Source organism: Acomys minous (genome assembly GCF_964271855.1).
Source record: "Acomys minous genome assembly, chromosome: 8".
NCBI lineage: Eukaryota > Metazoa > Chordata > Mammalia > Rodentia > Muridae > Acomys > Acomys minous.
In genome coordinates this window covers 115,850,329-115,877,180 of record NC_140489.1, presented here as the reverse complement: position 1 = coordinate 115,877,180, position 26,852 = coordinate 115,850,329, and the positions used below count along the sequence as shown (strand labels likewise).

Sequence of the window (26,852 nt, the reverse complement as noted above, 5' to 3'; positions counted from 1 at the left end):
AAAGGTTACAAATTGTTTTTAAAAAACAAGACTATTTGTAAGCTCTCTCCTCAGGCAAATGCCTCCCACACACATTATTTTCTGAATAATCTCAAAAGACTAATATTTGAATACCTGAAAAATCTGACTTGTCCCTGCTTCTTCTACGTTCACACCCACGAGTATACAGTACTAAAACCCAGTTTTGTTCATTTGTATGTTGTGCCGTATTGCTTGCACTCCTACTTCCGAGGAAGAAGCCATAACTAGGAAACGTGGCGTTTTCAACCTGCAGACCCTGCTCACGTACCTCGGCAGTAGGACTGGGAGACTTCTCTTCGTCTGACTGGGTGGGCATTTTCAGACCTCCATACTTTTTCCAATACAGCCAACAGGTCGCACACAGTCTACACTGCATATTAGGTGGGCCCCAGGAATACCACTGGTGAGACTGTGTGGCTAAAGGCAGAAGAAAAACGATGCTATAAAATCCACGATCCCAATTAGAGGCAAACCTCAGAGACACCTTGAAGCCACAGCTACACTGTTACTGTCTTTCCCGAGACTGCGGGCCACGCGGGAAAGCACAGCACACACGTGCAGTTCTCAGTACTCCGAATGCATTGCTTCTGTCACACATCAAGAGTTTGTCGTGTCTATTAAGAGAATCCACTGGATGGACACATCTTGATTTATGCCTCAGGCAGCTGAGACTTTGTTCTGTTAATTAGGTATATGTCTAGAACTAAGTCTCCCGAACAATACTGTTATTATTAAGTGTTGTGAACAAGCAAAAGAAACGTAGTCTAACTACCACCATTTCCTTTTCAGACTCCATTTAATCATAGGGAGAAACTAAGTTCAAGGTCCCAGGCCCTATTGGGAGCTGGGGACTTCCCAATAGCTGAACAGTTTCTGTTGTAAAGAAACAGTTGTCTGGAGTCCAGACATCTCAGGGACAACTTCTCCATCTTTCTGGCAGAGTCAAACCAAGTTCATGTTCTCAGCCCCAGGAGCCCACTCCCACCCTGGTTGATGGAAACGCCCTTGCTCAACCGCTTATGTCAAAGGATGATCGGACAGCGCTACAGCCCCCCCCCCTCGTTTTACGGTTTCATTTCTTAGATATGCTCTTCAGGGTCACCATTGAGCCCCCCAGGCTGTTCTACGGCCCTGATAAATCAGTAGTGGCTTGATTACAATAAACTTTTGTCATTGCACTGACCTGGCATTTTGAGTTATGTTGGAGCTAAGTGGGACCCCACACATTAAGCTCCTTGGCAGTGTTTAAACCTGAAAGGAATGCCTCAGACGTTCTCCTAGGGATTGCTAATTGCTAAGGTCCTCCAGAGGGGACTCACTGATAAGCCAGGAGGCAAATAAAATCAGAGATCTGTGTGCTGTCCCTTTACTCCGGAAACAAAAACCTTACTTCAGAATGTCTTTCTAAATACAGACTGTCCTGAAGAGTGTAAATCCTTATCACGTGAGCTGGCGCAGCCGTCATGCTCAGTAAGGCCTGGCCCCAGCTGATTTATGGCTTGGCTGGACACACTGCTTGTGTCAGGTTCTGCATCTTACACTCCTGTCACACAACACTAAATCTTTCCAAGGTGGGGTCTAAGAGAGGTGGAAACTGCAGAGATGGAAGAGTTAAAAATGCAGGCAGAGCCTATTACACTAAGCCTGTGACCAGTCTTCCTCGCCTGTAAGTTACCACCATTGGAGCAAAGCAGTTAGCAGGCACAGGGGCTGCCTCACGCGCCAGCATGCAAAGGGTAAAATCAGAGCTGGAGGGCAGCTTGGTGCTAGAACCTGGGCTGAGCAGTAAAGACTCCTGGTTCAATCACCACCCTACCCACGCCAAAAGAGCCCCAGAAAAGCTGACTATTATATTTAGTTGCCTTTAGCTAATTCAGAATAATTTCCACATTCATCAAGTTCCATTCTTGGAAGACTCCTTTCAAAGAGAGGCCTAACCCCTTTCCTCTTTTAACTGAAAACAAACAATAAAGTTGACCTTTTAAGACAGATTTTGCTAAAACATGTTAATTACATGCATGTGTGCATAAATGCGAGGGCCCTAGAAGGCCAGGGATGTTGGATCCCCTGGAGTTAAAGCTAGAGTTGGTTGAGCCAAACTCAGGTCCTCTGCAGGACCAGTATGAGCTCTTCTGAAGGACTCTGGCCAGCCTGAGCATGGGGGGCGGGGGCATGGCAAACATGCCTCTGGCAGGCTGGACCCTTCTCCCCACCCCTCTACCTTGCTAAAAACCATTAGACTACATCCCTAAAGCTACCCACCAAGGTCTATTCCGTTATTTGGCCACTTCATCCCTCTGAGGCTCTCTATCAAAGTACTGAAGCCCAGCAATCAAAAGCCCCCTTTGGCTCACCTAATTAACATACCCAATTAAAATTAGATGCCTCATCCTAACATGGGGTTTTACCCTTTTACCTTTATAAACCACCATTTTCCTATGGTCTGTCTGCCTCCTCTCTATCAGAGGCAGTCCTGTGTCCCCCTCCAGGACACACCCCTGCTCTTCTCCCTACTTCCCTTCCCCGTCTCCTTCATCCTGTGTCCTGTCTTTGTCTCTTATTTCCCGACCTCTGTCCCTCTGGGGGCAAATAAAGCTCCTCTGAGCTGAGAACTTGGTTGTTGGGGTCCTGGGCTTTACCAATGGGCCAGCTCGCTAGCCCACAGGCTGACTTTGTTTAGATACAAATAAGGACACCAAGTACACATGCACACATATCCATCTGTCCACCTGTCCACCTGTGATCGAACCTCTCAAGAGGATGCTGAGCCAGGAGGAGGGTGAGGTGGAGGCCAGCCTGGGCTGCCTCAAAAACCCAACGCAGAGAAGCGCCAACAGAAAGGAGAGCTTCTGCTGCTGCTGCTCTGAGATTTTAAATAAACACACGTGGTGTCAACTGCCCACCAGATCATGTCAGCAACCCCAAGTAACAGCAGGAGCGCACATAAGAGCCCTGCAAACAGAGATACACACAGCAAGGCCGGAGGCCAAAAGCAAATATCATACCATGGCATTTCCTCTACTGATGCTCTGGGAGCCTGAGGGCTGTAAGCATTGGTTTATCCACACATCTGCCTCTCCTTCCAGAAGTAGCAGACACATTTCATTTGTCAGATGACATTGAGGAACTCCAAAAGGGGATTTAGTATGTATCGCAGTACTGTGGTTTGGGCAAAGCTAATATAGCTGTACACAATTAAAAACTAAAAAAATGAAACAAACAAACAAACAAACAAAAACAACCAAAACAAAAGCAAACCTCCCAGGAAACAGAGCCCACAGAAGAAAAGCAGAGCAAAAGTACACCCACCTCAGCTGCGTGGAGCAAGGGTGCTGGGCAAGCACCCCCTTTTCTCCTGGCTGCAGCTGGGACTGAGGGCTACCACTCACTCTGAGGACACACTGAGCTGCCTCTGAGCTTCCTAGAAGCTTCTTTGCAACCACAGTGCAGGACAGCTCCCCACATTGAACCAGGCACCGCCTGAGCAAACTTACCGTAGCAGCTCTCACAGGCCCGCCCAAGGAGGGCACTCTGGGGCTGGAACGGGGTCCCCACAGCTCCATTCACAGTGCCTGACTTGCCATTGCTGCTGGAGATTTGGTTGGGGTTTGGTTTGCTGCTTTCAACAAAACGTAAAGTGAAACGATAAAGATAATTTTTAGGACAAGGCAAAAAAGCTGGCACCTCTTTACTAATTTACCTTCCCCAAAACACAAGACAAACACTCAATGTATTTAGTGAAGGAACGGAGCGGCAGAAGCAGGGTGCTAAGATGAACCAACCCAAGTAAGGGGGCCAGAGAAGACAGAAAATGAGAGTACATGTAACGACAGGCACGTACAAAGATGCTGCGAGGAACCCAGGACTTTGTATACTAACCTACAAAAAATAACAGTAACAGCAAACCTTAAGGAAACACACGCACACGCACACGCACACGCACACACCTGAAATACATAGGCACACATGACTCCCAGGGACTCAAGTAAGAGGGTATATCTGGTAGAATGATAAGAAGAAATAAAATAAAATAAAACCAAGGCACACATTTTTACAAACTAAAGTATAAAACAGCCAGTTTTATCTCGTGTCAGGTACTCTGAGGTAGATGTGGTGTCTCCTGCGTCACAGCACTGCAGTTTCTTCAGAGCACACTGTGCCTTTGAAAGATACACATCACTAGACTTTATCCTCCTCATCATAAATTTTCCTGAGATTTTTTTTTTTTTTTTTTTGGATTGAATATTAAGGTAAAGGCAGTGCTGTGTGGCTGGGAAAGCCCTGGCACTGCTCCTGGTCAAGGTGACCTGTGGCCTCTGCGTGGCTCCTGAAGGGGTGGGACAAAGCAAAGATGCAGCTGAGCTCTGCAGGGCCACCCTCCACTCTGCAAACACGGAACTCATTCAGAGTCGGGAGACTCCCTTCTGGCTGCTCTCCCTCAGAGATCTAGTCTACGGTCTGAAGTGGATTACTGTGTGCCGTGAAGCTCACAGTTGTGTATGCTCAGTATACACTTTACACATATCTACTATCTTTTTTTTTTTGATAGAATAAACTCAAAAAGGCCTAACCTAATATTGTGCCACCATTTCTGAGGTTGGTGACTGGCAAGATAACCCACCTCCTAAGGTAGCATCGTCCCCAGAACTCTTTCTAAGTCAAGCTAGTGTCACCTCTCCTACTGAGCACCCACAACAGGTGTCCCTATATGTACCCTACTGCTTGTTTCAAATGCAATCATGACATGTCCTTAAAATTCTCCCACTCTTTACGTCATGGGCACCCCACCGCACCCCACCCACCCTGTAGCTGGCTGGCTACTCTTTCCACACCAACCACACCGTCTTTCTCTGGGCTCTTCAACTGGGCTCGGCCCTGTCCCAACTCAGGACACGACTAGCTGTTTAGCACAACAGCTTTCAGCAGAGTGAACTCGTATTTCCTCAAAGACTTCTGTCAAGGGACATAATAAACTGCCCGCCCCACTCCAACAAAAAAAGCTATCTTCTTGGTTACTGTTTTCAGCAGGCAAGGTATGTACTATGAACCTCAAGAAGTCAACCTGTCTTCTTAAGCTTCCACACCCACTACTAAACACAAAGCTTTGCCTACAGGAGACTGCCAGGCCTGAAGCATGACAGAAAAGAGAATTCTTTTTTTTTTTTTAAAGATTTATTTATTATGTATTATAATACATAATTATTATTATATTATTATAATAACACTGTATATTATTATGTATACAGTGTTCTGCCTGCATGTATGCCTGAATGCCAGAAGAGGGCAACCAATTACAGGTGGTTGTGAGCTACCATGTACAGTTGCCGGGAATTGAACTCAGGACCTTTGGTAGAGCAGCAGCCAGTGCTCTTAACCTCTGAGCCATCGCTCCAGCCTGAGAATTCTTAATGTGCTAAAAAACAATAACATTCAGGGCACAGTAGCGCACACCTGTAATCCCAGCACTCAGGAGGCAGAGGCAGGCGGATCTCTGTGAGTTCAAGGCCAACTTGGTCTACAAAGCGGGTCCAGGGTCCAGGGCTACACAGAGAAACCCTGTCTCAAAAAACTTAAAAACAAATAAACAAAAGAGTCCCCAAATCCCACAATATTCTCTTTCAGCATTAATGTGGAAATTCACTGAGACATACATATGACTCTGTAACTCAGCTTATTTTTAAACAATGCAAATTAGGCACATTTTTTTCTGAGTATGGTTAGAAATTGCTCTCCAAGGATCACTTAAATAAAATGTAGAAAACTTTTCTTTTAAAGAGCTCACTAATAAAGAAGTTAGGTTTGTGTGTGACAGTCACAACTACTAAATTCTGCACTTGGGCAATACGTAACAAACAAACAGGCCCATGCCCCAGTGAGACTTAGTTACAGAACCAGTTGGCCATTGTGTGGATCTCTGATTTGGATAAAGAGAGCGAAGGCAAAGTGAGCTGGGTAAAAACAGCTATTGGGCGCCTAAGTCCCCGCTGGCTAAATGTTCTCTCTGAGGTGTCTGCACTGAGGCCAGCAGAAGGCTGTCTGCCCCTGAGAAGATCACATTTGAGTCACAACCAGTGTTTTCCTTGTGGGATGACACGTTTTGAATTCGTGAAATAAATATATAATTTAAAGGGTCTCAAAACAACACTGCAGAAGATAGAGAATAACTGTGGGATGCATAAATTACAGTTTTTACCAAGTAAACCAGAGCCAGGCGTAGTGGCAAACGCCTTTAATCTAAGCACTTGGGAGGCAGAGGTGAGCAGATCTCTGAGTCTGAGGTCAGCCTGGCCTACATAATGAGTTCCAGGACATAATGAGACCCTGTCTCAAAAACAGAAACAAAACCACACACACACACACACACACACACACACACACAAATCTAGCAAAGAAAAATGTATATAAAATGATTGTATTTAGCTCAAAGAATTAGAAAACATCTGAAGCAATAGAGAGAAGGCTGTAGTAGATCTGAGTAAGCAAACCGAAGACCTCATGGACAGAAACTCTTATGTGGATGATGACCTGTAAACCCCAAAGGCAGTGATAGAATGCTAGACACAGGAACCAGTCCCAACCTGCTGACCATCTACAAAGCCCCGCCCAAGAAAACCCCGTGGCATCCTCAACAAGTCACACAGACAACACATCTCCAAGGCGGGATGCATGCCAACTGCAAACAAACTCATCTGCCAGGCACAAGTCTCAAAAACTTCTAGCTTTACGGAACACAGTGGCCTCAAGCAACACAGTTTCCTTCCCAGTCCCACTGGGAAATGGGACTCTTGCTTGGTAGCTTAATGCAAGAACAGCAAGCCGGGCCTTCGCCTGGAACCCTGTGCTGGTCACCCCAGGCCTTCCTCTGAGCTCTCCCTTTGCTGTCCATGGTCATTGTAGTGGACAACAGAAAACAATTTGGGGGCTTTGAAGAGGAAAGACAGGCAAGACACACAAGGAAATTCAGGTTTGTCACAGCGAACAAATGAGGTGCTCGGAACACCGGGCTTAAGAGCAGGTCAGAAGACTCAGCTACTTACTAAGTTGGGATGTAAACTTGCTTCAGTTTGCTCTCGGCTTCTGCGGCTTTTAGGCGTTTCTAATCCAAAAGATGGACAAAAACAGTGTGTGTGAAATTTCACCCCCTCGGACACACAAGAAGGCAAGTTGTGCTTCAGTACAATTCACTATCTTAAGAGTTCTTCCGGATACGCATTCTACAGCCTCAGTGACTTTTAAGAAAGCCATTAGCTTCTGGACTGCAGAACTGTAAACACACATGACATGTTCCAAATAGATTTCTAAAGTAAAGCAATAAAAATACTCCACTTCCCAATCTGGTTTCTTTTGTTTTGTTTTGTTTTGCATTGTTTTTGTTTGTTTGTTTTTGAGACAAGGTTTCTCTGTGTAGCCCAGGCTGTCTTAGAACTTACTATGTAGACTAGGCTGGCCTCGAACTTACAGAGATCCACCTGCCTCTGTCTCCTGAGTGACAGGATTCAAAGGCGTACACCACTATAGCCTAGCAATTATTTTATAAGGAACTAAAAAGGACTTTTCTGGAGAGAGAGAGAGAGAGAGAGAGAGAGAGAGAGAGAGAGAGAGAGAGAGACACTACATGTGTGGTTGAACCTAAGGGACTCACAAATGCTAAGTACACACTCTACCACTGAACCTCATTTCCAGCCCTCAGAGGACAGTGACAATAACCAGTCTTATTTTTGCACATTTAGTTTTCTATTTTATTTCTGGCCTTTCTGGAAGGAATATGCCCATACACGCTGTCCTACCACCACTACCCTCTACACGTGTGTGCACACACAACCTTTGCTTTTAAAAAAATATTTAGACACAGTCTCTAAACTCCATGCAAGAGGGAGTGACTGTGTTTACTCTAAATAGAACTAAACAAAGCTTTACCCTCAAATGAGGGACCATATGCAGTAACTGTTAGTCGGTCAGTTCCGAGACAGGGTTTCATGGTGTAGCTGTAGCTGAGACTGGCCTGGAACTCACTACTGTGTTGTTCGGCCTTGCCTCAAACTCCCCGGTGTAAGGATTACAGGTGTGCACTGCGCCTGGCCCTGTAGTAACTTTAAACCTTGGCTGAACTCACAGAATGCTGTACTGAAAAGCAACCAGGAGCCAAATGCAGAAAAAGAATGGAAATCCATAATCAGATCTAGGTCCTAATCAACACAAAAATAAAAGCAAACAGAAAAGGGGAGGATGCAGAGTTCCTGTCCCCAGAGAGACTGGGGCCATCCTCCTGTCAGCTGTCCAACCAGATGAAAACAAAGGTTCAAGGATAACCTGAAACTTAGAATGGAATCAACACTTTTGGGAGATAATCTTTCCCAAACACAGTTAACTGTCTTTAGCGCCACGTCTGTGCCTTCTTTGGGGACACTTCGCTTGAACAGCACAGGGTCCCAGACTGCACAGCCTTCATTTCCACCACAGTTGTTTAAAATGGGCACTTTCTGAATTGCATATGGTGTTGACACTGGAAATTGTTCAATACTCTGTAGATTTCTATTCACTATTCATGACCATGGCAGTGCCTGGCACTTGAGTGAGCCTTAAAGCGAATTTGTGGAGCATCCAGTACTTGCCACTGTACAGCTTGCACATTTAGGCAAATGCTGTCTGTTTTTAATTTTTGCCTTGCTCCAACATGTGACTACAAGAATTTAAAACAGGCATTTATATGCCTTTCTCTAAAGGTGTATTTTTCAAAATAAGTAACTAAGAGCAGCATGAATTTAGGGCATTTGTGAAGAACTCAACATTTAATGATTCCACATGTTAAAATGACTTTGAAGAAGAAAGCATCCAACTATAAAGATGAAAGCTACCACACCTGGGCTTGGTGGCAGACACCTGCCAGCCTACCACTCTGCGGGCTGAAGCAAGAGGAACTCAAGTTTTGGGACAGCCTGGACTACTCAGTGAGGCCCTGTCTAAAAATAACAACAGATGTGTTACAATTAAGGTCAAAAGCTCAGGGGGCGGGGGCAGGGCACGTAGCTTAGTGATAGCTTAGTGACAGAATGCCCATCTACCACACACAAGGCTCTAGATGTGACACCCAGCATCTGGAGAGGTAACCCTAAACATAGTTGGGGAGGCTAGAGCTTATGGGACAGGTCCACAAAAATGTCACGTATCCGTATGGAAGTTTTAGAAAATCATGGCCGTATCTGAATCTATAAGGCTGATGGGCTCTGGCTCAAATATCAATCCATAAGAACATATCGTCCAAGCGGTTCATGACAGTTCTGTATTTCTAGTAAACTCCATTTGCAGGAGGAGGTGAACCATCAGTCACACAAGGACCCGATGCCTCTGCCGCCACGTCCCTTCCTCTCATCTTCCTCAAGTAGTTGTGAAGGCTGAAAGGAGTGAGCTATTTTCGTGAAAATATTAGAAGTTATATCCTAAAGAATGAAGTCATGGGACCTGAAGCAGTGTAGGAAAGATCAAACAGGGTCAGGATTAATTCATTGCTAACAAACACGGGGAGAAAGCTCGCTGCCAGGCAGCCATGCCAGCGGCACGGGAAGTTACCTGCTGCACGTATCTGTCAGTAGTTTTCCACATGTAATAATATTCAATGATGCTCGTCAAAGATTTCCACGGGAGCTGTAAAATATTTAAGATGATAATGAAACAACCTGTGGCATAAAGTGTTTTCCTTCAAAACCCCTTCTCTGAAAGGAAGTATCAAGGTTCTGTATGTTAAAAACTTATTTAGGAAAAAAAAAACTTCAGGAAAAAAAACACAAAATTAATTCTTAGCAAAAGAAACTGAGTTATATTTAGTAAGAGATCCAACCCCATGCACTCATTCTGTTTCTCATCAATCTGATTAAAAATTATAAACATCACCACTGGGAATATTTCCTGACTTATTCAGGGAAGTTTTTAGCCCTGTGAAGCAATGACAGGAGGAAGTGAGGTGCAATTAATTACCCAATGAACGTGGCCCTCCTGCATGCTGGGAAATGGCTCTGCCGTGCCCTGAAGCATCCGCTGGGCTGCACAACTTTAGAAATATTACTTAAGCAGTCTGAGGCTAAGTTACTCTGACTTCCAATGATATCACTGCACTGGATGCCTTTTGGTATCTGGTATAATATTTCTCAACTCTTTCCTGACAACTCTATTTTGTTTATTATAAATAAAACAACAGGAGGCTGGAAAGATGGCTCAGAGGTTAAGAGCACTCAACTGCTCTTCCAGAGTTCCTGAGTTCAATTCCCAGCAACCACATGATGGCTCACAACCACCTGTACTCAGATCTGATGCCTTCTTCTGATGTTCATGAAGATAGAACAACAGTACATAAAATACATAAATGTATCTTTAAAACCAAAAAGACATAGCTAAGTGTGCTTCCTATTTTAAAAAATAAGTTCACCTTTGCTATTTTCCATATATATATATTTTTTTAATACATTTTTATTAATTTATACATATTACATCTCAGTTGTTAGCCCATCCCATGTATCCTCCCATCCCTCCCTTCCTCCCACTTCCCCCCCTACTCCCCTCCCCTATGTCTGTGTCTGAGGGGGATCTTATATATATATATATATATATATATTTTTTTTTTTTTTTTTTAAACTCCTACTCATGAGGCCTAGAGCAAAGAACATACTCTTTACAGGCCTCTGAAGTGAGGGTGGAGATGCCTCCATGGTGGCAGAGGGCTGACAGGACCATCCTGAGCTGTGGCTGATTCTGCAAAGGTAACTCAACTACATTGCAACTCCCAGAATCTGGCAAGAAGTGGTCAGTTAAGGTTGTGTGTGTGTGTGTGGGGGGGCGCTGCTACCTAGGGGTTGCTTGGGACCTACTTCACAACACCCACAGCATCCTATCCCCTCCCCCAGTTATTTACCTACCTGCTCTAAGGAAAAAAAACAAGAATTTTACAAAAAGGCAGCACTTTAAGCTGATTCAGGTGGCAACTTAAACAGTAGTTACAAATGTGGTGTCTTTGCAGGACCATGGCATAGCCCCTCGCTCTGAACTGCAGCTGAAGCAAACAGCTGTTTGCATTTGTCTAATGGAATCAAGTGTCTGAAAGTCCATGAAAGATGCCTCCAGCCGGGCCTCACAGGTCAGCCCTGGTGTGGGGCTAGGAGCTGAGCAAGCTAAGAGCTGTTTCTGGTTTCTCTCCTTGGAAAACAGGGACCTGACAGGCATTTACCTGGAAATCTGAGGAAAGGAAGGCAAATGGCCATGCAAGCCAAACTATCACATGCTGCATCTTATCTAAGCCCATAAGTGCAAACAGGGCAGGCCCAGCTCCAGCGCCTTCCAACAAAGGACACTTGCAGGCAACGATGGAGTGTCACTTCTCTCTCAACCTCCCCATGGCTTCAAGAGAGCTCCCTCTGGCACTCATTCACCAGAAGGTGATGCCTAACTGACGGTTGGTGCCTGTCAGAATTACACGGCCGCAGCATTGCGACCGCAGCAGTGACCAGGTAAGCCACCGAAGCACATTCCTCGTGCCGTCTGTTTTGCTACTTGGAATGGAAGGAAAAGTACACTAGACAAGCAGGGTGTGGTGGTGCATGCCTGTAGTCCTAGCCCTAGGTTCTGAGGCAGGAGGATCAAGTTTGAGACCAGCCTGCACTAAAGGAGACCTTCTCTCAAAAATCAGAAAGAAGGCTGCTGGAGAGCTGGCACCTGCTGCTCTGTCAGAGGGCTCTGGTTCAGTTCCCAGCACCCACATGGTAGTGCACAACCTCCTGTGCTTCCAGTCCCGGGGGGGATCCAATGTCCTCTTCTGGCCTCTATGGGCACCAGGCACAGACAGACATGCAGACCAAACACTCATATACACAGAATAAAAATAAATAGAAAATAATTTGAAGTATTTTGGCTAAGATCACCTCATCTTCATCAGTGTCCCAAACAGTACAATTAGCTAAATATGCAAGATATAACAAAAGGCAACAGACCAAACAGATGAATTGGCTTACTCATCCAGGTGTCTCCTGGATACTGCAGAAGGTTACCATGGGTGCATGAAGTGGGTTTGTTGGAATAATCCTGAAAGCTAGCCAGGCAGTAAAACCCATTAGGTGAGGACTGGGATGGGGTGGGGGTGCCAGGAGAGCTAGCCGGGTAGGAAGCCCTTCCTGCTGGGTGAGGAAGATGTCCAACAGAGGCAGGGAACTCAGACATTTGAGGTGCCAAGATGAAAGCATATACACCGGTGCACTGATGAAAACTCAGAGTGGGCCCCAGCCCTGGGACAGCTGAACGGACCTGAATAGACCAGACATGCTGCTAAGTTCAGCAGATGACCAGTATGAAACTCAGTCTGTTAGAGTTTGCACACGGTAACTCTGCATCTGACAACACACACGCACGCACTCACTCGCTCACTCACGCACCCACACAAGCTAAACAAGAAATGACTCATTGTCAGGGATTGAAGTGGTCAAGACAGACCCCAGCCCTAAACTAGGCCCAAATGCTAGAAAATTCAAGTAAAAACTTTAAGATAACTCTATTAATAGAGTGTACATTTGTGTGGGTGTGGGGTATGAGGAACAACCCAGAACCCTGTACAGGCTACACACACGAGCACATATCTGCCGTGCCCCCGGCCCCCAAACTAACACTGATGAGGCTAGCCGGCAAGGAGGACAGTGTAGGGACTTCATCAGAAGTAAAAGACTAAAAGAGAGGTAAGACTGGCTCTAGGTACGTGGATTCTGTCGCCTGCATTCAACAGATTTGAAGTATGATGCCCTGGCCACTGGGGTAGTGTGTCTAGCTTGCAGAAGCCACTAGGGCAATGGAGCCACGTCCTGCCAGGCGGGGAGCGAGGGGAGCTGTGTGAGAGATGCAGCAGCGAAGGATGAAGCAAAGTCACAGAGGTCAGTTTGGCCAAGCACCCAGTCTTACGTTCCCATGGCTTTAGCCTCAGCATCCTGGAGCTTTGCTTAGGGAGAGCGCAGTCTCATAGCTCTGCCATTTAAGCTGCATTTTGTAGAATTTTTATACTTGATCTAGAACCTAAGCTTGCAGTTCAGTCTGGAAGGGACTTCCAGATCAAAGGAAGAGGTTTAAAAATACTGCTTTAGTTCTGATCCTCAGCGAAGACATCCCAGCGTACGTTTTCCGGGCCCTTAGAAGCCATGTGTTTGTTCCTTTGGCCACACAGATGCAAATCCTGATGACATCAAGGTGCTGTTCAAAAAGGCACACCCCCTATGATGGCAAAGGGGGAGGAGCCTACACTGCCACCCAGCTGCTGGCATTTGCTGTACACAGCTACCTTTGGCAAGATCCCGCCAAGAGAAGTAACGTAGAGAACATATAAAGCACTGAATTCCGAGCTGGCTGCAGAACACAGAAACAGGAGAAGCTGTTTCACGTTGGCGTCTCTCCTCTACCATTCCACCCAGAGAGCGGTGGGTCTGTGTCACTGCTGTTGAGAGAGGCTCTCACTCAGCCCAGACTGGTCTGAGTTCCTGATCCTCCTGCCTCATCTCCCAAGTGCGGCTTGTACAAGCCGTGTACCCCACCATATTTGACTCTAGATTTTGTTCTTTATAAAAATAAGACCCTTATTTTGCTTATTTACTTAGTATGAGTGTGAGTGTGAGTACCCGCACACAAGGGTAATTTGTGGGTCTGAGGGATGGATCTCAGGCTGTGAGGCTGGGCAGCTGGGGAAGGGCCTTGCTGGTTGAAGCATCTCACTGGCCTTAGAATAGGATCTTCAGGAGATTTTTAAGCTTGCACTTTTAGTCTATTACGCTATAACTTTTGTATCAATAGCACTGTGCTGCTATGGCCACCTAACCAGCCTTTAATAAAATGTGGATCCTTAGGCTGGCCTTGAACTTAAGATCTTCCAACCTCAGCCTCCTGATTAAGGGAGATGCATCATCTGCCTGGCTTTAGAATTCACTGTCATAGCAAGTAACAATCTAGGTGTGACTGAGCTCTTGTCATTGTTGACAACAACATAAAAGTACTGTGCTTGGAATTTAATAATTCAATCCATATTGATAGTAGCAATTTTGCTTTAGAACTAATTCAGGAGATATGCAATAAACTGAAAGGCAGGACACCAGCTCATATCTAATGTATGGTAGTCAAGGCATATATTTTCTTTCAGGTGAGTATAACAGTATACACCTGTAATCCCAACGCTCAGGAGGCAGACACAGGATGACCAGTCCAGAGTTCAATACCAGCCAAGGCCACACAGTGAGGCCTTACCACAAACAAATAAGTCTATTTTTCCAATTAAAATGAAGGATGGTTATTATAGGAAGTAATTTATGAAGATCTCAAACAAAAATCCTTTTTCAAAGAGAATAAGTTTAACTAAGGTGAGCAAGACACCTGCATGTGGGGAGGCTGTGCAGTTACAATGCCAGCTACTCCAAATGTGGGGGCCAAGAGATCTCAAATTCAAGGTCAGTCTGTGCGATTTAGCAAAACTCTAACAAAAAGGGTGTGAGTGGGCCTGGGATTATGGTTCAATGATGGAGTGTTCCTGACATGTCACACACTTGGGTTTGCTCTCTAGTACTGAAATTTAAAAGTAGGTCTTCCCCAGTGAACATGTACATACAAGTGCCTGTGTGTGCATGTGCGTACATCCACGTATGCATGCACACACACACCACTTCAGTAGGTGTGGTTATCAATTCTTAGTGTGTGCACATCGCACCATACTGTACAACTTGAATACACAATTTCTCAATGAATCTGAGAAGGGAAAAATTCTAGAGATAATAAAATTTTAAGTAGAACACTGCACATCATTATGAGTCAAAGATGGACAAGAACTGGAAAGCAAATCTGGCTCTTCTGCTTGGTCGGCGTCCACCCACGTTACAAATCCACAGCAACAGTTAGTAATACAACTAGAGGTAGTTAGGGTCAGTGTACACACGGGCCGTAAGTGTGCACAGACGCTCAGAACTGTCCATATTTCTGCTTGGGAGTCAGAGTGCACAGTGGGTAAATTCATGCAACCTCGGTGAATTCCAGGATCTCAGGACTCCTCACCCTGGGTCAGATTCGCAGTGCAAAGTAAATGTCACTTTTCTCCTTTAGAAGTGGCTGGTCATTCTATTTTAAGCAAATAAAATCACTGTCAGGGGCTGAGGGTGTGGCTCAGAGGCAGGACAAATGCTCAAGGCCCTGACTTTGATCCCAGGCACAACAAAAAGCTGCACCTGGGGCATGCTGAATGTCTAAGCGCCACCATCCAGATAAAACGGACTGCTCGAGCACCATGCCCATCCCAAGTGCATTCCCAGGTTTCCACTTACGAAGTCCTGACGGATGTCATTGAAATCTTTGCCATATTTTTCCAGTGCTTCTTCGAATAAGCTGGCTTCGGAGGCCGACCATTCCTCCATCTCATCCCTGCACAGGACTGGCCCTCCCAGTGGCACTAACACACTTATGGCACTGCTCAAGTCATAGCTGTGTCTGTACAGTGTGTCCATGGCATGGAACTGGAGGGGAGAGACAGAATGCGAAATGTCAGTGGGCACATATGCCTCCAGGCCAGCAGAGGGCGCAGTCGCTGAACGCAGGGCATGCACAATTAACAGAAGCTGTATTATTTCCTTTTAAATGTCAAAATCAAACAGCCAGACACCTCCTAATAATTGCTTTAAGAGAATGCTAACTGGACTACTTAAGGTATTAAAAAATATACCCATCTGCTAGGCATGATGGTGCACACCTATAATCCTGACACTCGGGGAGGCACAGACAGGTGGGTCTCTGTGAGTTTGAGGCCAGCCTAGTCTACAAAGCAAGCCCAGGATAGCCAGGGCTACACGGAGAAACCCTGTCTCAAAACAAAAACAATCAACAAAAATAAAAACAAAAATAAAAATAAAAAGACACATTCAATTTGACTTCAAGATTTCATTTACTTAAAAATAGCCAAGTCATAGCCAGTGTGGTGGTACATGCTTTTAATCCCAGCACTCAGGAGGTAGAGGCAGGAGGATCGCTGTGAGTTCAAGGCCAGCCTGGTCTACAAAAGTGAGTCCAGGATAGCCCGGACTGTTACACAGAGAAACTCTGTTTCGAAAAACCAAACCAACCAACCAACCAAACAACAAAATAGCCAAGTCACTTCAGTTATTGTAGAAGACTGGCAAAATCTTCACTGACCAAGAAATAATATACTAATCTACTATGTGAAAGAGAAAAGGCTTGGTTCAATTAAGATAATAACGTACTATTAATAAGAATGAGAGATGGAAAGAAAAATGGGATGAAGCATGATATTTAAAGCAAAATTATATATTTGGGCCAACAAAATGACTCAGCATGTAAAAGTTGCTTGCCGCCAAGCTTGAAGGTAGAAGGAGGGACTTGACTCCGAAGGACTCCTCTGGGCTACATGTACACACCATGTACATGTGTGTACATGTACACACATACATATACATGCAAAGTAAATAAGTAAAAGGAATAGAATTCATATTTAACACAAAACAAGTAAGATTACAAATCCATGTTGAAATATAACTTGGCTGAGACTTTGGAAAGAGCAGTAATAGACAACCAGGCATGCTTAGAACAGTGAGGCCAGTGCAAGTTTCATATTCTAAGAGGAATTTTAAGCCCAGCACTCAGGAGGCAGAGGCAGGTGGATTGCTGTGAGTTCGAGGCCAGCCTGCTCTACACAATGAGTTCCAGGACCACTTTAGGGGTCAGGCAGTGTGGTAGTATGCTTTCCTGGCATGCACCAAGTGCTAAGTTCGATTCCCAGGACCCTATTATCTCCCCAATGAGCAGCAAATATAGACCTTCAAGTTCTGACAACTCTTACAGTTTTTCTACTGAGGAGGAAGGGTCCTTTATGCATGTGCACACACATTTATGCATACCATGGAAACTGCCAAGGACGACAACCAGCTCTTCGTGTATGTGCCAACGCATGCATATGCCCACACATGCATGCTCAGACACACACACACACACACACACACACACACACACACACACACACACAAGTATGTTTAGCACAGACTGCCTGGCAAGGTGATACTGCTTCTGTGTCTGTCCCCACCACACAAAAAGGCTTTGGTGCACATGAATGCCAAGCCTTGCGCCTTTTTATACAAGCACTTTGTGCTGGCCATTTAAAATTTCACAAATGGGCAGGGCGCGGTGGCACACACCTTTAATTCCAGCACTTGAGAGGCAAAGGCGTGGGTCGCTGCGTTCCAGCCAGCCAGGGCTACATAGTGAGACCCTGGCTCTCAACAAACCAAACAAATAAAATATTAATTAGTTAATTTAAAAATATATTTACAGCTGGGCATGGTGGTGCGTGTCTGTAAGCCCAGCACTCGGGATGAGGCAGGAGGACTACAGATTTGAAGCCAGCCAGCAAAATCCTACAACAACAAGGATGCATTTATGGTGTGAGGCATTAACCAGCATGGCCGATACGAGCATAAATTGAATTTCTTGACAAAGGCAATATAACTAGTACAGATCTGCTTGGTAACTGGGCGAACAAGGTTTGCACAAATTTAACTTTAAAGCTAATCACTGGATTCCACACACACAAAAAGCCAAATAGAAATGTCATTATAGTTCCCCTTGGCAGTCACAGCTCGGGCCTCTGTTTGAAGTGGTCGTTTGCTGCAGGCATTGACGGTGGGGCAGCATCCTCTGAGAGCTCTGCCTGCCACACCGGGGCTTCAGCACACTGGCCCTGCTGTTGCCTCCTGCTGGCACCCAGCCAAGCTTCACACGGGGAATTTCGGATTCTCTATTTAGTGAGGTTACACTAAATAGACCCTGTGATTTAGCAGTTTCGTTTATCTCCAAATCTAAGTGCTCTTTCAGACTATCCCACTATAAAAATACAACGATCTACAGTATTTAGGGATCCTTTCAACTAAGGATGGAACCATAAACTGTTACTTTGTAATGTCCTAAATTGACAACAGGTAATAAAACTAAAAGACTAGGTAGTATTCAAAAGCCAATCCCAGCACTTGGGATGTGGAGGTGTAGGAAGGAGGTCAGTGTTATCCTTGAATATATTCGACCTGCCTCAAAACACAAAAACAAAACAACAGAATCAATAACTACACAAGGGCTAGAGTAACTCAGTGCCAGACTTGTCTTCAGCCAGAGGTTTGATCCTCAACACCTCCTCTAGAAATTTATGCAAATTAACCATGATGCTGAAATTCCTCAAAAGATAAAAGCAACTTTTATAATTAACTGGTGCTCTGAAACCAAAATGTCACCAAATTAAATTTGTCTCAGGTGGTGGCCTGTCAACTGTTTGATTGGAAGAAACCTCCATTGAAGCCATATACAAGCTGCTCAGGAGGACAGCTTCCGCAGGACAGCTTCCGCAGGACAGCTTCCGGCCCACCAGTCAGCTCCGGCCTGCATTAACAACAGTCATCTCTAGTAAGTACGCCAGAGTCTGGTGGAGAGGACTGTGCAATCAGAAAGAGCTGGTCCTCGGCAGGGGATGGGGGGGGGGGGGAAGGGGGCGAGGGAGGGGAAGGGGCAGGGTCAATTTCAGGATGGGAACCAGAGGGTTCTATCTCACATGTCCCTACTAGTGTCCTCTTTCTGAGAAACACAGATGTTGCTTTTGAATGGGCTCCTGTGTGATCTAACTGTACTCTTTAAACGCTTTAAGTAAAAAGAACATAGTTTAGTGTCATGCAGCCTTCTCTGTGTTTCAGGATACTGAGTGGGAGGACAAAAGGGAACTAACTCTGAGGACGCTGTACACTTGATCTACACCTACTAGTGGGTTTACATGGAGGTACGTGTTCCACCCATGAAGGGCACTCCACATAGGTGATTGCACAGATATCTCAATTTAAAATGAAAGATGGATTAGGAAACTAAGCATAAAGCTAGCTAAGCCTTCCTTCAGATAACCACTTTGCAAAGATCACATCTTTTCCGTAGATACAAGCACCCGCTGCAAGACCCATTCAAATCTAAATTCTGAAAAATCATAACTGAGCACAAGCTGTTCCCGCTGCCAAAAAGCAAAGGTGTTGTCACATTTCATCTCATTCATAACAGATGGAAATGACAAATAGAAGTATTTTAGGAGAAAGACTGACAAGGAAATCTTGGCAGTGGGGTTTTTCATCTTTTGTTCATTAAACAGAATCACACCCTGGTAAAAAGGATTGTTGTTCGGCAAACACCTCACCCCCTGCCTGGGACCCCGCAGGAGGCTACTCCGCCCCTACACAGATAGTGGGTTGCGCCATGTGATTTGCTTGGCCAGGAGGATGTTAACTGCATAACCAGTCTTCGGTGTGTGTTTGTGCACTTGGCCTTGGTCTCTTGTGCTACTGACAGGTGCTCGAGAAGGCTAAGAGACGCAGAGGGAGGGAGTGGCCCAGCTCAGAGCAGATTCGTAGCAGATCTGCAGCTGAGTGTGTGGGGTGAGACGTGTATTGGATAAAGCTCTGTGCTCTGTCTGGGGCAGTGTGTGACTGATGCCACTTGAGAACGGGACACACTCATGGAGGTGCTCCAAGTCCCGCAGGCAGACACCTCCACATTTGATCTAGATGGAACGGTTTCAACTTTAGACTGAGTGGGTGACTCGGGGTGTAATGAGCCTGCTCTGACACATCTCTTCAGTGCACCCCACGAGTCAGCTGCGACTTCTATTCAGACTGCAGGGAGAACCGCCCCTCCCAGTTTCCCAGTACTGCTTATTTCTACTTCTCTTCATGGCTACACGAAGAAGCCTTCAACAGACGTGTGGCCTGAAGATCATCATTAGAATCTGCTTCCCAGAGAATGCACGCTTGCCATGGACCGCAGTTACACTGCCTCACACGCTCAATACTAAGCACTGATTTGCCCAGGTACAATTTCACAAAAACTTTACACTTTTTATCTCCAGCACACACTACCACATTCGAGATGTTAAGTCAATTCAAAGCGTACTGAGCCCAAGTTTCCTTTCCAAGCAGAAGATGAACATAAACTCTTCTAAATAAATCTAAAATATGATCAAAGTAAAAGTTTTTATACACAAAAGTATACCACCTACTGTCAATGTTCGCTTCAATGGGAACAATATATAGAGGTCATGTTTCTTTTTTTTTTTTAACAGGAAAAGAGTTTGCTTATTTTATTAATTGAAAGGAGAGTCTTTTCTCACATACTATATCCTGATTTCAAGCCTTAGAAGAACTTACAGCTGGGCACGGGTGGTAAACAGCTGTAATCCTGCCACTTGGAAGGTGGAGGCAGGAAGGTCAAAGCTAGACCTTCATGCTGAGCTCCAGGCTAGCCTGGGCTACGGCTCTGCCTCAGACGCGACCCCTCATGCCCCTCTGTTGTGTAGGACTGTGCTCTGAGCCAAACCGCTGCCGCGGTCATGAGTTCAGCTGTGACTACTTGCAAATATTCATCACAGCTAGACTTGTTGACTACTGAGGTTCCTTCTGAGAACAGAAGAGGGGTGGGGAGGCTTGCGGCACCCCATCCCAGTACCCAGCCACACCTCCCAACCAGTTGGATGTAATTTTGCCCTTAAGTATACCTGGCCTTGGGGACTGAGTGAGAGTCTGGGTGCTAGTACTGGGGACATCTCCATCTATGTGGGCTTGGGGACACCATCATCCATGCTGGATGCAGACCTTCCAGTGTGATTGCCTTAGGGTCTCCCATGCTTGGCAAGTAACCCTAGTACCACGCTGGTTCCCCAGGGAGAACTTTGGTGGACTCAAACTATGGCTAGCCATTGGGCCCTCATGAGGAAAGGACCAGATGTTGCCTAGCCACCCCCAGGGTGAAGCTTCTAGCAATAACATCCAAAAATGTAGAGTTTGAAACATATTAAAATAATTGGAAATGTACACATTTCCACTGACCACAAGCCCCTCCACAAAGAATTAATTTACATTATAAGCTTTATATTTATTGATTTTGGTTTTTAGAGACAGGGTTTCTCTGTGTAGCCTTGGCTGCACTGAACTCACTCTGTAGACCAGGCTGGCCTTGAACTCAGAGATTCATCTCTGCCTCGCAAGTGCTGGGATTAAAGGTGTGCCTCACCACCATCCAGCTATAAACTTTATTTTATCAAAAAATAAACTAATACTTCAAATAAAATAAGGAAATAATTAGAAGCACATAATAAGAAAAATGCTATAAATGAAAATATTCTAGCCAGGTGGTGGCGGCGCACGCCTTTAATCCCAGCATTTGGGAGGCAGAGGCAGGAGGATCACTGAAAATTCAAGGCCAGCCTGGTCTACAAAGCTACTCCAGGACAGCCAAGGTTACACAGAGAAACCCTGTCTTGAAAAAAAAAAATTCTAGTTAAAGCCAGGTTGGGCTGGAGAGATGGCTCAGAGGTTAAGAGCACTGACTGCTCTTCTGAAGGCCCTGAGTTCAATTCCCAGCAACCACATGGTGGCTCAGAACCATCTATAATGTGATCTGATACCTTCTTCTAGCCTGCAGGTGTACATAAATAAAATCTTTAAAAAAATAAATAATAAAGCCAAGTTGGCAGAGGAACATTTACAATCTAGAATGCATAAAGGACAAGAAAAACAAGAATTGGCTGAAAGTGATCTTTAAGACTTGGGTAGCTGAGGCAAAAGGACTGCAAGTTCAAGGCCAGCCTACACTATACACACACACACACACACACACACACACACACACACACACACACACACACACCTCATTCAGGAAAAGGAGTACCAAACTAAATCTTAAAGTAGAAAATAAAGAGGAAGATTAAGGGCTGGAGAGATGGCTCAATGGTTAAGAGCACTGACTGTTCTTCTAGAGGACCTGGGGTCAATTCCCAGCGATCATACTGCAGTTCACAACTATTTGTAACTCCAATATTTGACACTCTCACACAGACATACATGCAGGCAAAATGCCAATACAAAAACTAATAATAATAATAATAATAATAATAATAATAATAATAATAATAATAAATTTGCTGGGCATGGTGGCGCACGCCTTTAATCCAGCACTTGGGAGGCAGAAGCAGGCAGAACTCTGAGTTCAAAGCCAGCCACCAGGACAGCCAACTGTGACTACTTGCAAATATTCATCACAGCTAGACTTGTTGACTACTGAGGTTCCTTCTGAGAAACTCTATCTCAAAAGGCCAAAAAAAAAAAAAAAAAAAGAAAATTAAAATTTAGTAGAAAACATACAATCAAAACTCATTTTATAAATAAAAAGGTGTATGGCAAAACTATCAAAGAGAATACAAAACTCTTGCTCTGTGTGTGTGTGTGTGTGTGTGTGTGTGTGTGTGAGAGAGAGAGAGAGAGAGAGAGAGAGAGAGAGAGAGAGAGAAGAGAGAGAGACAAGAGCACAAAGACAAAGACAGAGCAAAAGTACAGTACTAATGGGTACTACACAAATGACAACTGTCACAAACTATTAGCAAGATTTAGGGTAAGAAAAGAGCTGTGTCTTCCGCTCTAGTGGGCTTTACTGGAATAAAGCTTTTCATTAACTACAGTAACAGTGTGACACTGTACCATGTTAGTGCAGGAGAAAATTACTATTTAGGAACAAACACTTACCAATAAAGAAATACCCATTCTGAAACTCACTCTCAAGCTGTCTGGAAATAACATGTGTGCAGTTAAAAATTGACAAGTGGCCATTTAAATAACTCATGTGTAGTTAAAATTGATAGGTGGCCATTGTGTCTTTTGGCCTGGGCGCCTGCAGTAGGTCCTACCAGGCTAGACCAAATCAGAATTGAGGCTCTTCTGCCAAAGCCAAGTAATCAGATCCAACAGGAGTCTCACACTCACAGATGTCAGGGCCCAGTTTCTGTGAGGGAGGCCACAGGAAAAACATGTTGTCTGATGCTAGCAATATAGATAAAGCCAGTCAGAGCCTTACATTCACTTGTTCTCAGTTTGGTCTCCTGATCATGAGAGAAAGACCATGAAGAAGATGGGGTACAAAGGCAAGGACTGTGGGGTCAATCTGACAGGGACACAAGTCACCTTTGTACTGTTTTTAGACTCCAACAAAGACATGGTTCTATTAGGGTACTATGAGTTTGCTTGAGGTATGATAAGCTGTGACCGATCCATGTCTCTATGTCCAAACCTCTTTTCAAAGAGCACTTAAAAATTCTCTAGTATATTCCTCCCACATCCAAATATGGTGATCTGCTGAGATTCAAGAAAAGTAAGGCACTGGCTGAAGAGGCTCACACCTGACACGCACAAAAACCCTGGGTCCAACGGCCAGCAGCAAATGACACCTGTCACAGTGACGCGCACACACCTAGATCCCAGTGCTCAGAGTGTAGAGGCAGGAGGACTGATACACAGGGATTTCAAGGCTAGACTAGGATACCTAAAACCTTTCTGAAAAAGCCAAATGTTAAAAAGAAGAAAATCAGTGTTTGGGACCAGAACAGGAATCTGTGTGCAAAGGCACTTGCCACCAAGCCTGACAACCTGAATTCTCTCTCCAACTTGTCATCACACACACACACACACAGAGAGAGAGAGAGAGAGAGTCAGAGAGGTGCCCCAGTGGGCAGTGCCAGCCCTTGCTGTGCAAACACCTGAACTTTTGAAAAGCCAGGTATGGTACACTGTGGCACGTGGACAGCCTGAAACTTGCTGGCTGCCAGCCCAGATCCAGGCTCAGAGAGAGACTGTCTCAAAGGATGTTCTCCTCTGGTGTCTGCATGTATGTACACACACACACACACACACACACACACCAGATTTTAAGCGAACTCATGCATATAGCAGGCACTGCATGGTGCTAGAGAGTCAACAGCAAAGACAAGCAGATATGGTCCCTTACTGATGGAGAGTTTAAAAAGCTGGTATGTGAGAAGTGAGGAGTCAGTAGAAGAAGGGAGGCAGGGGAGGAAAGAAAGAAAAATAATCACAAGCAAATATCTAGGATAAGCCAGGTGTGGTGGCAAACACCTTTAATCCCAGCACTTGAAAGCCTGAGGCAGGTGGATCTCTGTGAGATTCTAGGCCAGCACGGCAAGCACCTCTATCAACCGTCAAACAAACAAAACCCTACAATAACAACAAGAAAGAAGTCGAAGCCAGGAGATTGGCTGGTATAATGAGGATTTACATTTTGTCATAAGCACAGCTAAATGACACCACAGAGACATAGGACGGGAGCTGGAAAATGAGGTGCATTTTCAGAAGATCAGCTGCAGTGCAAGCATTGGAGCTGTTGCTCTAACTGTGTCCGTCTCTTACAGAACCAACACAGCCAACTTTCCTCGGTCCAGACCTGTCACTGGAAAGCCTGCCTTAGGAATGGTTCTGCGCTTTGGGCTCATCACCTGTAAAACAGCATGGTTTTCAGAGTCCAGGCAGGAGAGAGAAGCCAGAACACTGCTTCTCCAGGAGTGAGCAACAGGTCACTATGATGCTGACATTGCTCTGCAGGCCGAGGGGTGGCTTTGTAGCCATCACCACGGTCAAGGATGGAGTGGGCTGGCATTCTACCAATGCCGCTCACAGTAGGGTAGCAAAGTTTCAATCCAGGACAGACTATAAACAAGCCACATACAACACTGGCACCGTGGTCACACTGCCTAGTGACTTCGCAGCCATCTTTCTTTGTTCCCACGAGACAATAGGCTGTGGTATGACTATAAAGCTTATCGCTCCTCAAATGAGGGGAGTGTGGGGGGGGGAGGGTGTCAACTGAATATAAGCATTTCTGGTTGATGTTCTTCCCTTTGGCGTACTATATAAGCTACTTTCTATTTTACGAAGTGAGTGACATGTAGCAAACTCCAGTGACTTTTGTTTCGTTTTGTGTTTTGAGACAGTGTCTCATAGTTGACTGTGAACTCTTGATTGGCCTGCCTCTACCTCCTAAGTGCTAGGACTGCACTGAGAGCGGAGGAGGAGGGTGGGGGGCAATGTGCACCACCTTGCCCAGGGACTTCCGTATCTTTTAACAATATTAAATTTACACATCTTAGAGTAACAACACTTGAAATCTGCACTTCAGCTGCTTTCATAACAGACCTCAAGAAGAGGAGGTCAGCACCAGGAACGTACAATTACCTGCCCCCAAAATATTACTGGTGGTTGACAAGAGGTATCCTGGGTGTCCCGGATGAACAAATGGCCTAGGAATGCTAAAAGCCTGCTGGAGTTCCTCCATAAAATTCCCAACGAAAACCCTACTAAAAGCCTTTCACACATCTCTTCTGGCAAGCAATCCCTAAACCCTGTGTCTATAGTTTAAGCATCAGGGTTTTTTGTTTTGTTTTTTAAAGATTTATTTATTAGGTATACATTGTTGTCTGCTTATAGGCCAGAAGAGGGCATCAGGTTACATTATAGATGGTTCTGAGCCACCATGTGGTTGCTGGGAATTGAACTCAGGACCTTTGGAAGAGCAGGCGGTGCTCTTAAGCACTGAGCCATCTCTCCAGCTCCTTAAGCATCAGTTTTAACCAGGCCCATTCAGTTTGTGCATGAATCCCCAGGAGCTTAGGATTCCAAGTGAACCTGAAGCTACAGCAGATTAAACAGGAAGCCAAGGTGTTAAAGATGTCTGCCTGTCTGTCCGCCCACCCCTACACACACACACACACACACACACACACACACACACACACACACACACACACACTACATCTTCAAGAATGTCTAACTAAGAAAGATAACACCTAGGCAGCACTCTGGTGAAGAGGAGGCAGCAGGTGGGCAGAGAGGAAAGCTGGGGGAGCAGGAGAGGCCTCAGTGGAGACAAGAACGGCTGTGATTCAGCCCACACCTGCCTGATACTCCAGGTCTACTTCTGTTTTGTTTTTGTTTTTTTTTTAAACGGAGTAATGAGCTGGGTGTGTGTGGTGGCACACGCCTTTAATCCCAGCACGGGGGAGGCAGAAGCAAGTGATTCTTTGTGAATTTGAGGCCAGCCTGGTCTGCAGACTCAGGTCAGGTCAGCCAGAGACTCTGTCTTAAATAAGTAATAAGTTTATTTATCTCAAACTATTTATTACTGTAATTTTGAAAATAATGTATGTGATATAAAGGTGGCCTACAAACAAACAAACAAAAAGGGAAGCCGCCTTCTTAGAAGAAACATAAGAGCAAGTATTAAGTCTAGTATACAGTGGTACACACATGTACACACCACATAAGAGTGGAGGCAGGAGGATTAGGAGTTTCTCGACTTCCACACAAGTCATATATACACAAGAACAAATAAAAAGTCTTCTAGTAAGTACACAGACATAGAAACTGGGCTCTTTAAAGTGCTTGTTTTGCAAACAGTCCTCAGCCAGGTACAGTGGCATCATCTTTATGACTCTGGACACGGAGGCAGAAGAGTTGCCTGCGCCCAAGAGTTTCAGGTTAACATAGCAACATGTCAGCTCAAAAGGGGAAAATGCACATATACTACTGTGATACTATATAACTACACACACACACACACACACACACACACACACACCCCTCAGAGCCTTCACAGACAAGATGCATACTAAACTCTGCTGTCTTCCTCAACAAATCCCTTGCAGTGTCACATGCTCACTAGCAGAGAGTCATGCGGCTCCCAGGCTCTGCACCCTACAGACCACTATTGGGCAAAGCAGCCCCAGCCACCAACTGCCATACAGCTCGATACTGGTCGGGGACTGGCTTTCCCAATCTGAGTCCTCAGTTGGGGCACAAAGAACTTGCTACAGTGTAATAGGAGTTCGTGGCTCGTTTTATCTGAGAGACTCAATTTCCTGAGGATGGTGCTGTAGACCATCCTGGTTACAGACAACACTCCATGTATACAAA

General features: G+C 45.2%; 1 protein-coding gene across 6 annotated transcripts in view; it reads right to left on the bottom strand.

Moving 5' to 3' along the window:
• The window catches only part of MTA3 (metastasis associated 1 family member 3), a 120,461-nt gene that overhangs the window by 28,785 nt on the left and 64,824 nt on the right, over positions 1-26,852 (bottom strand). For 4 of the 6 annotated variants that reach the window (XM_084793285.1, XM_084793288.1, XM_084793287.1 and 1 more), the window contains exons 9-13: positions 15,342-15,530; positions 9,589-9,663; positions 7,059-7,117; positions 3,516-3,640; positions 290-438 (exon numbers count right to left, since the gene is read on the bottom strand). In XM_084793285.1, coding sequence (XP_084649411.1) covers positions 290-438; positions 3,516-3,640; positions 7,059-7,117; positions 9,589-9,663; positions 15,342-15,530 — 597 coding nt within the window. The remainder of the gene's footprint in view (positions 1-289; positions 439-3,515; positions 3,641-7,058; positions 7,118-9,588; positions 9,664-15,341; positions 15,531-26,852) is intronic. The other 2 variants (XM_084793286.1, XM_084793289.1) reach the window with 1 other exon arrangement.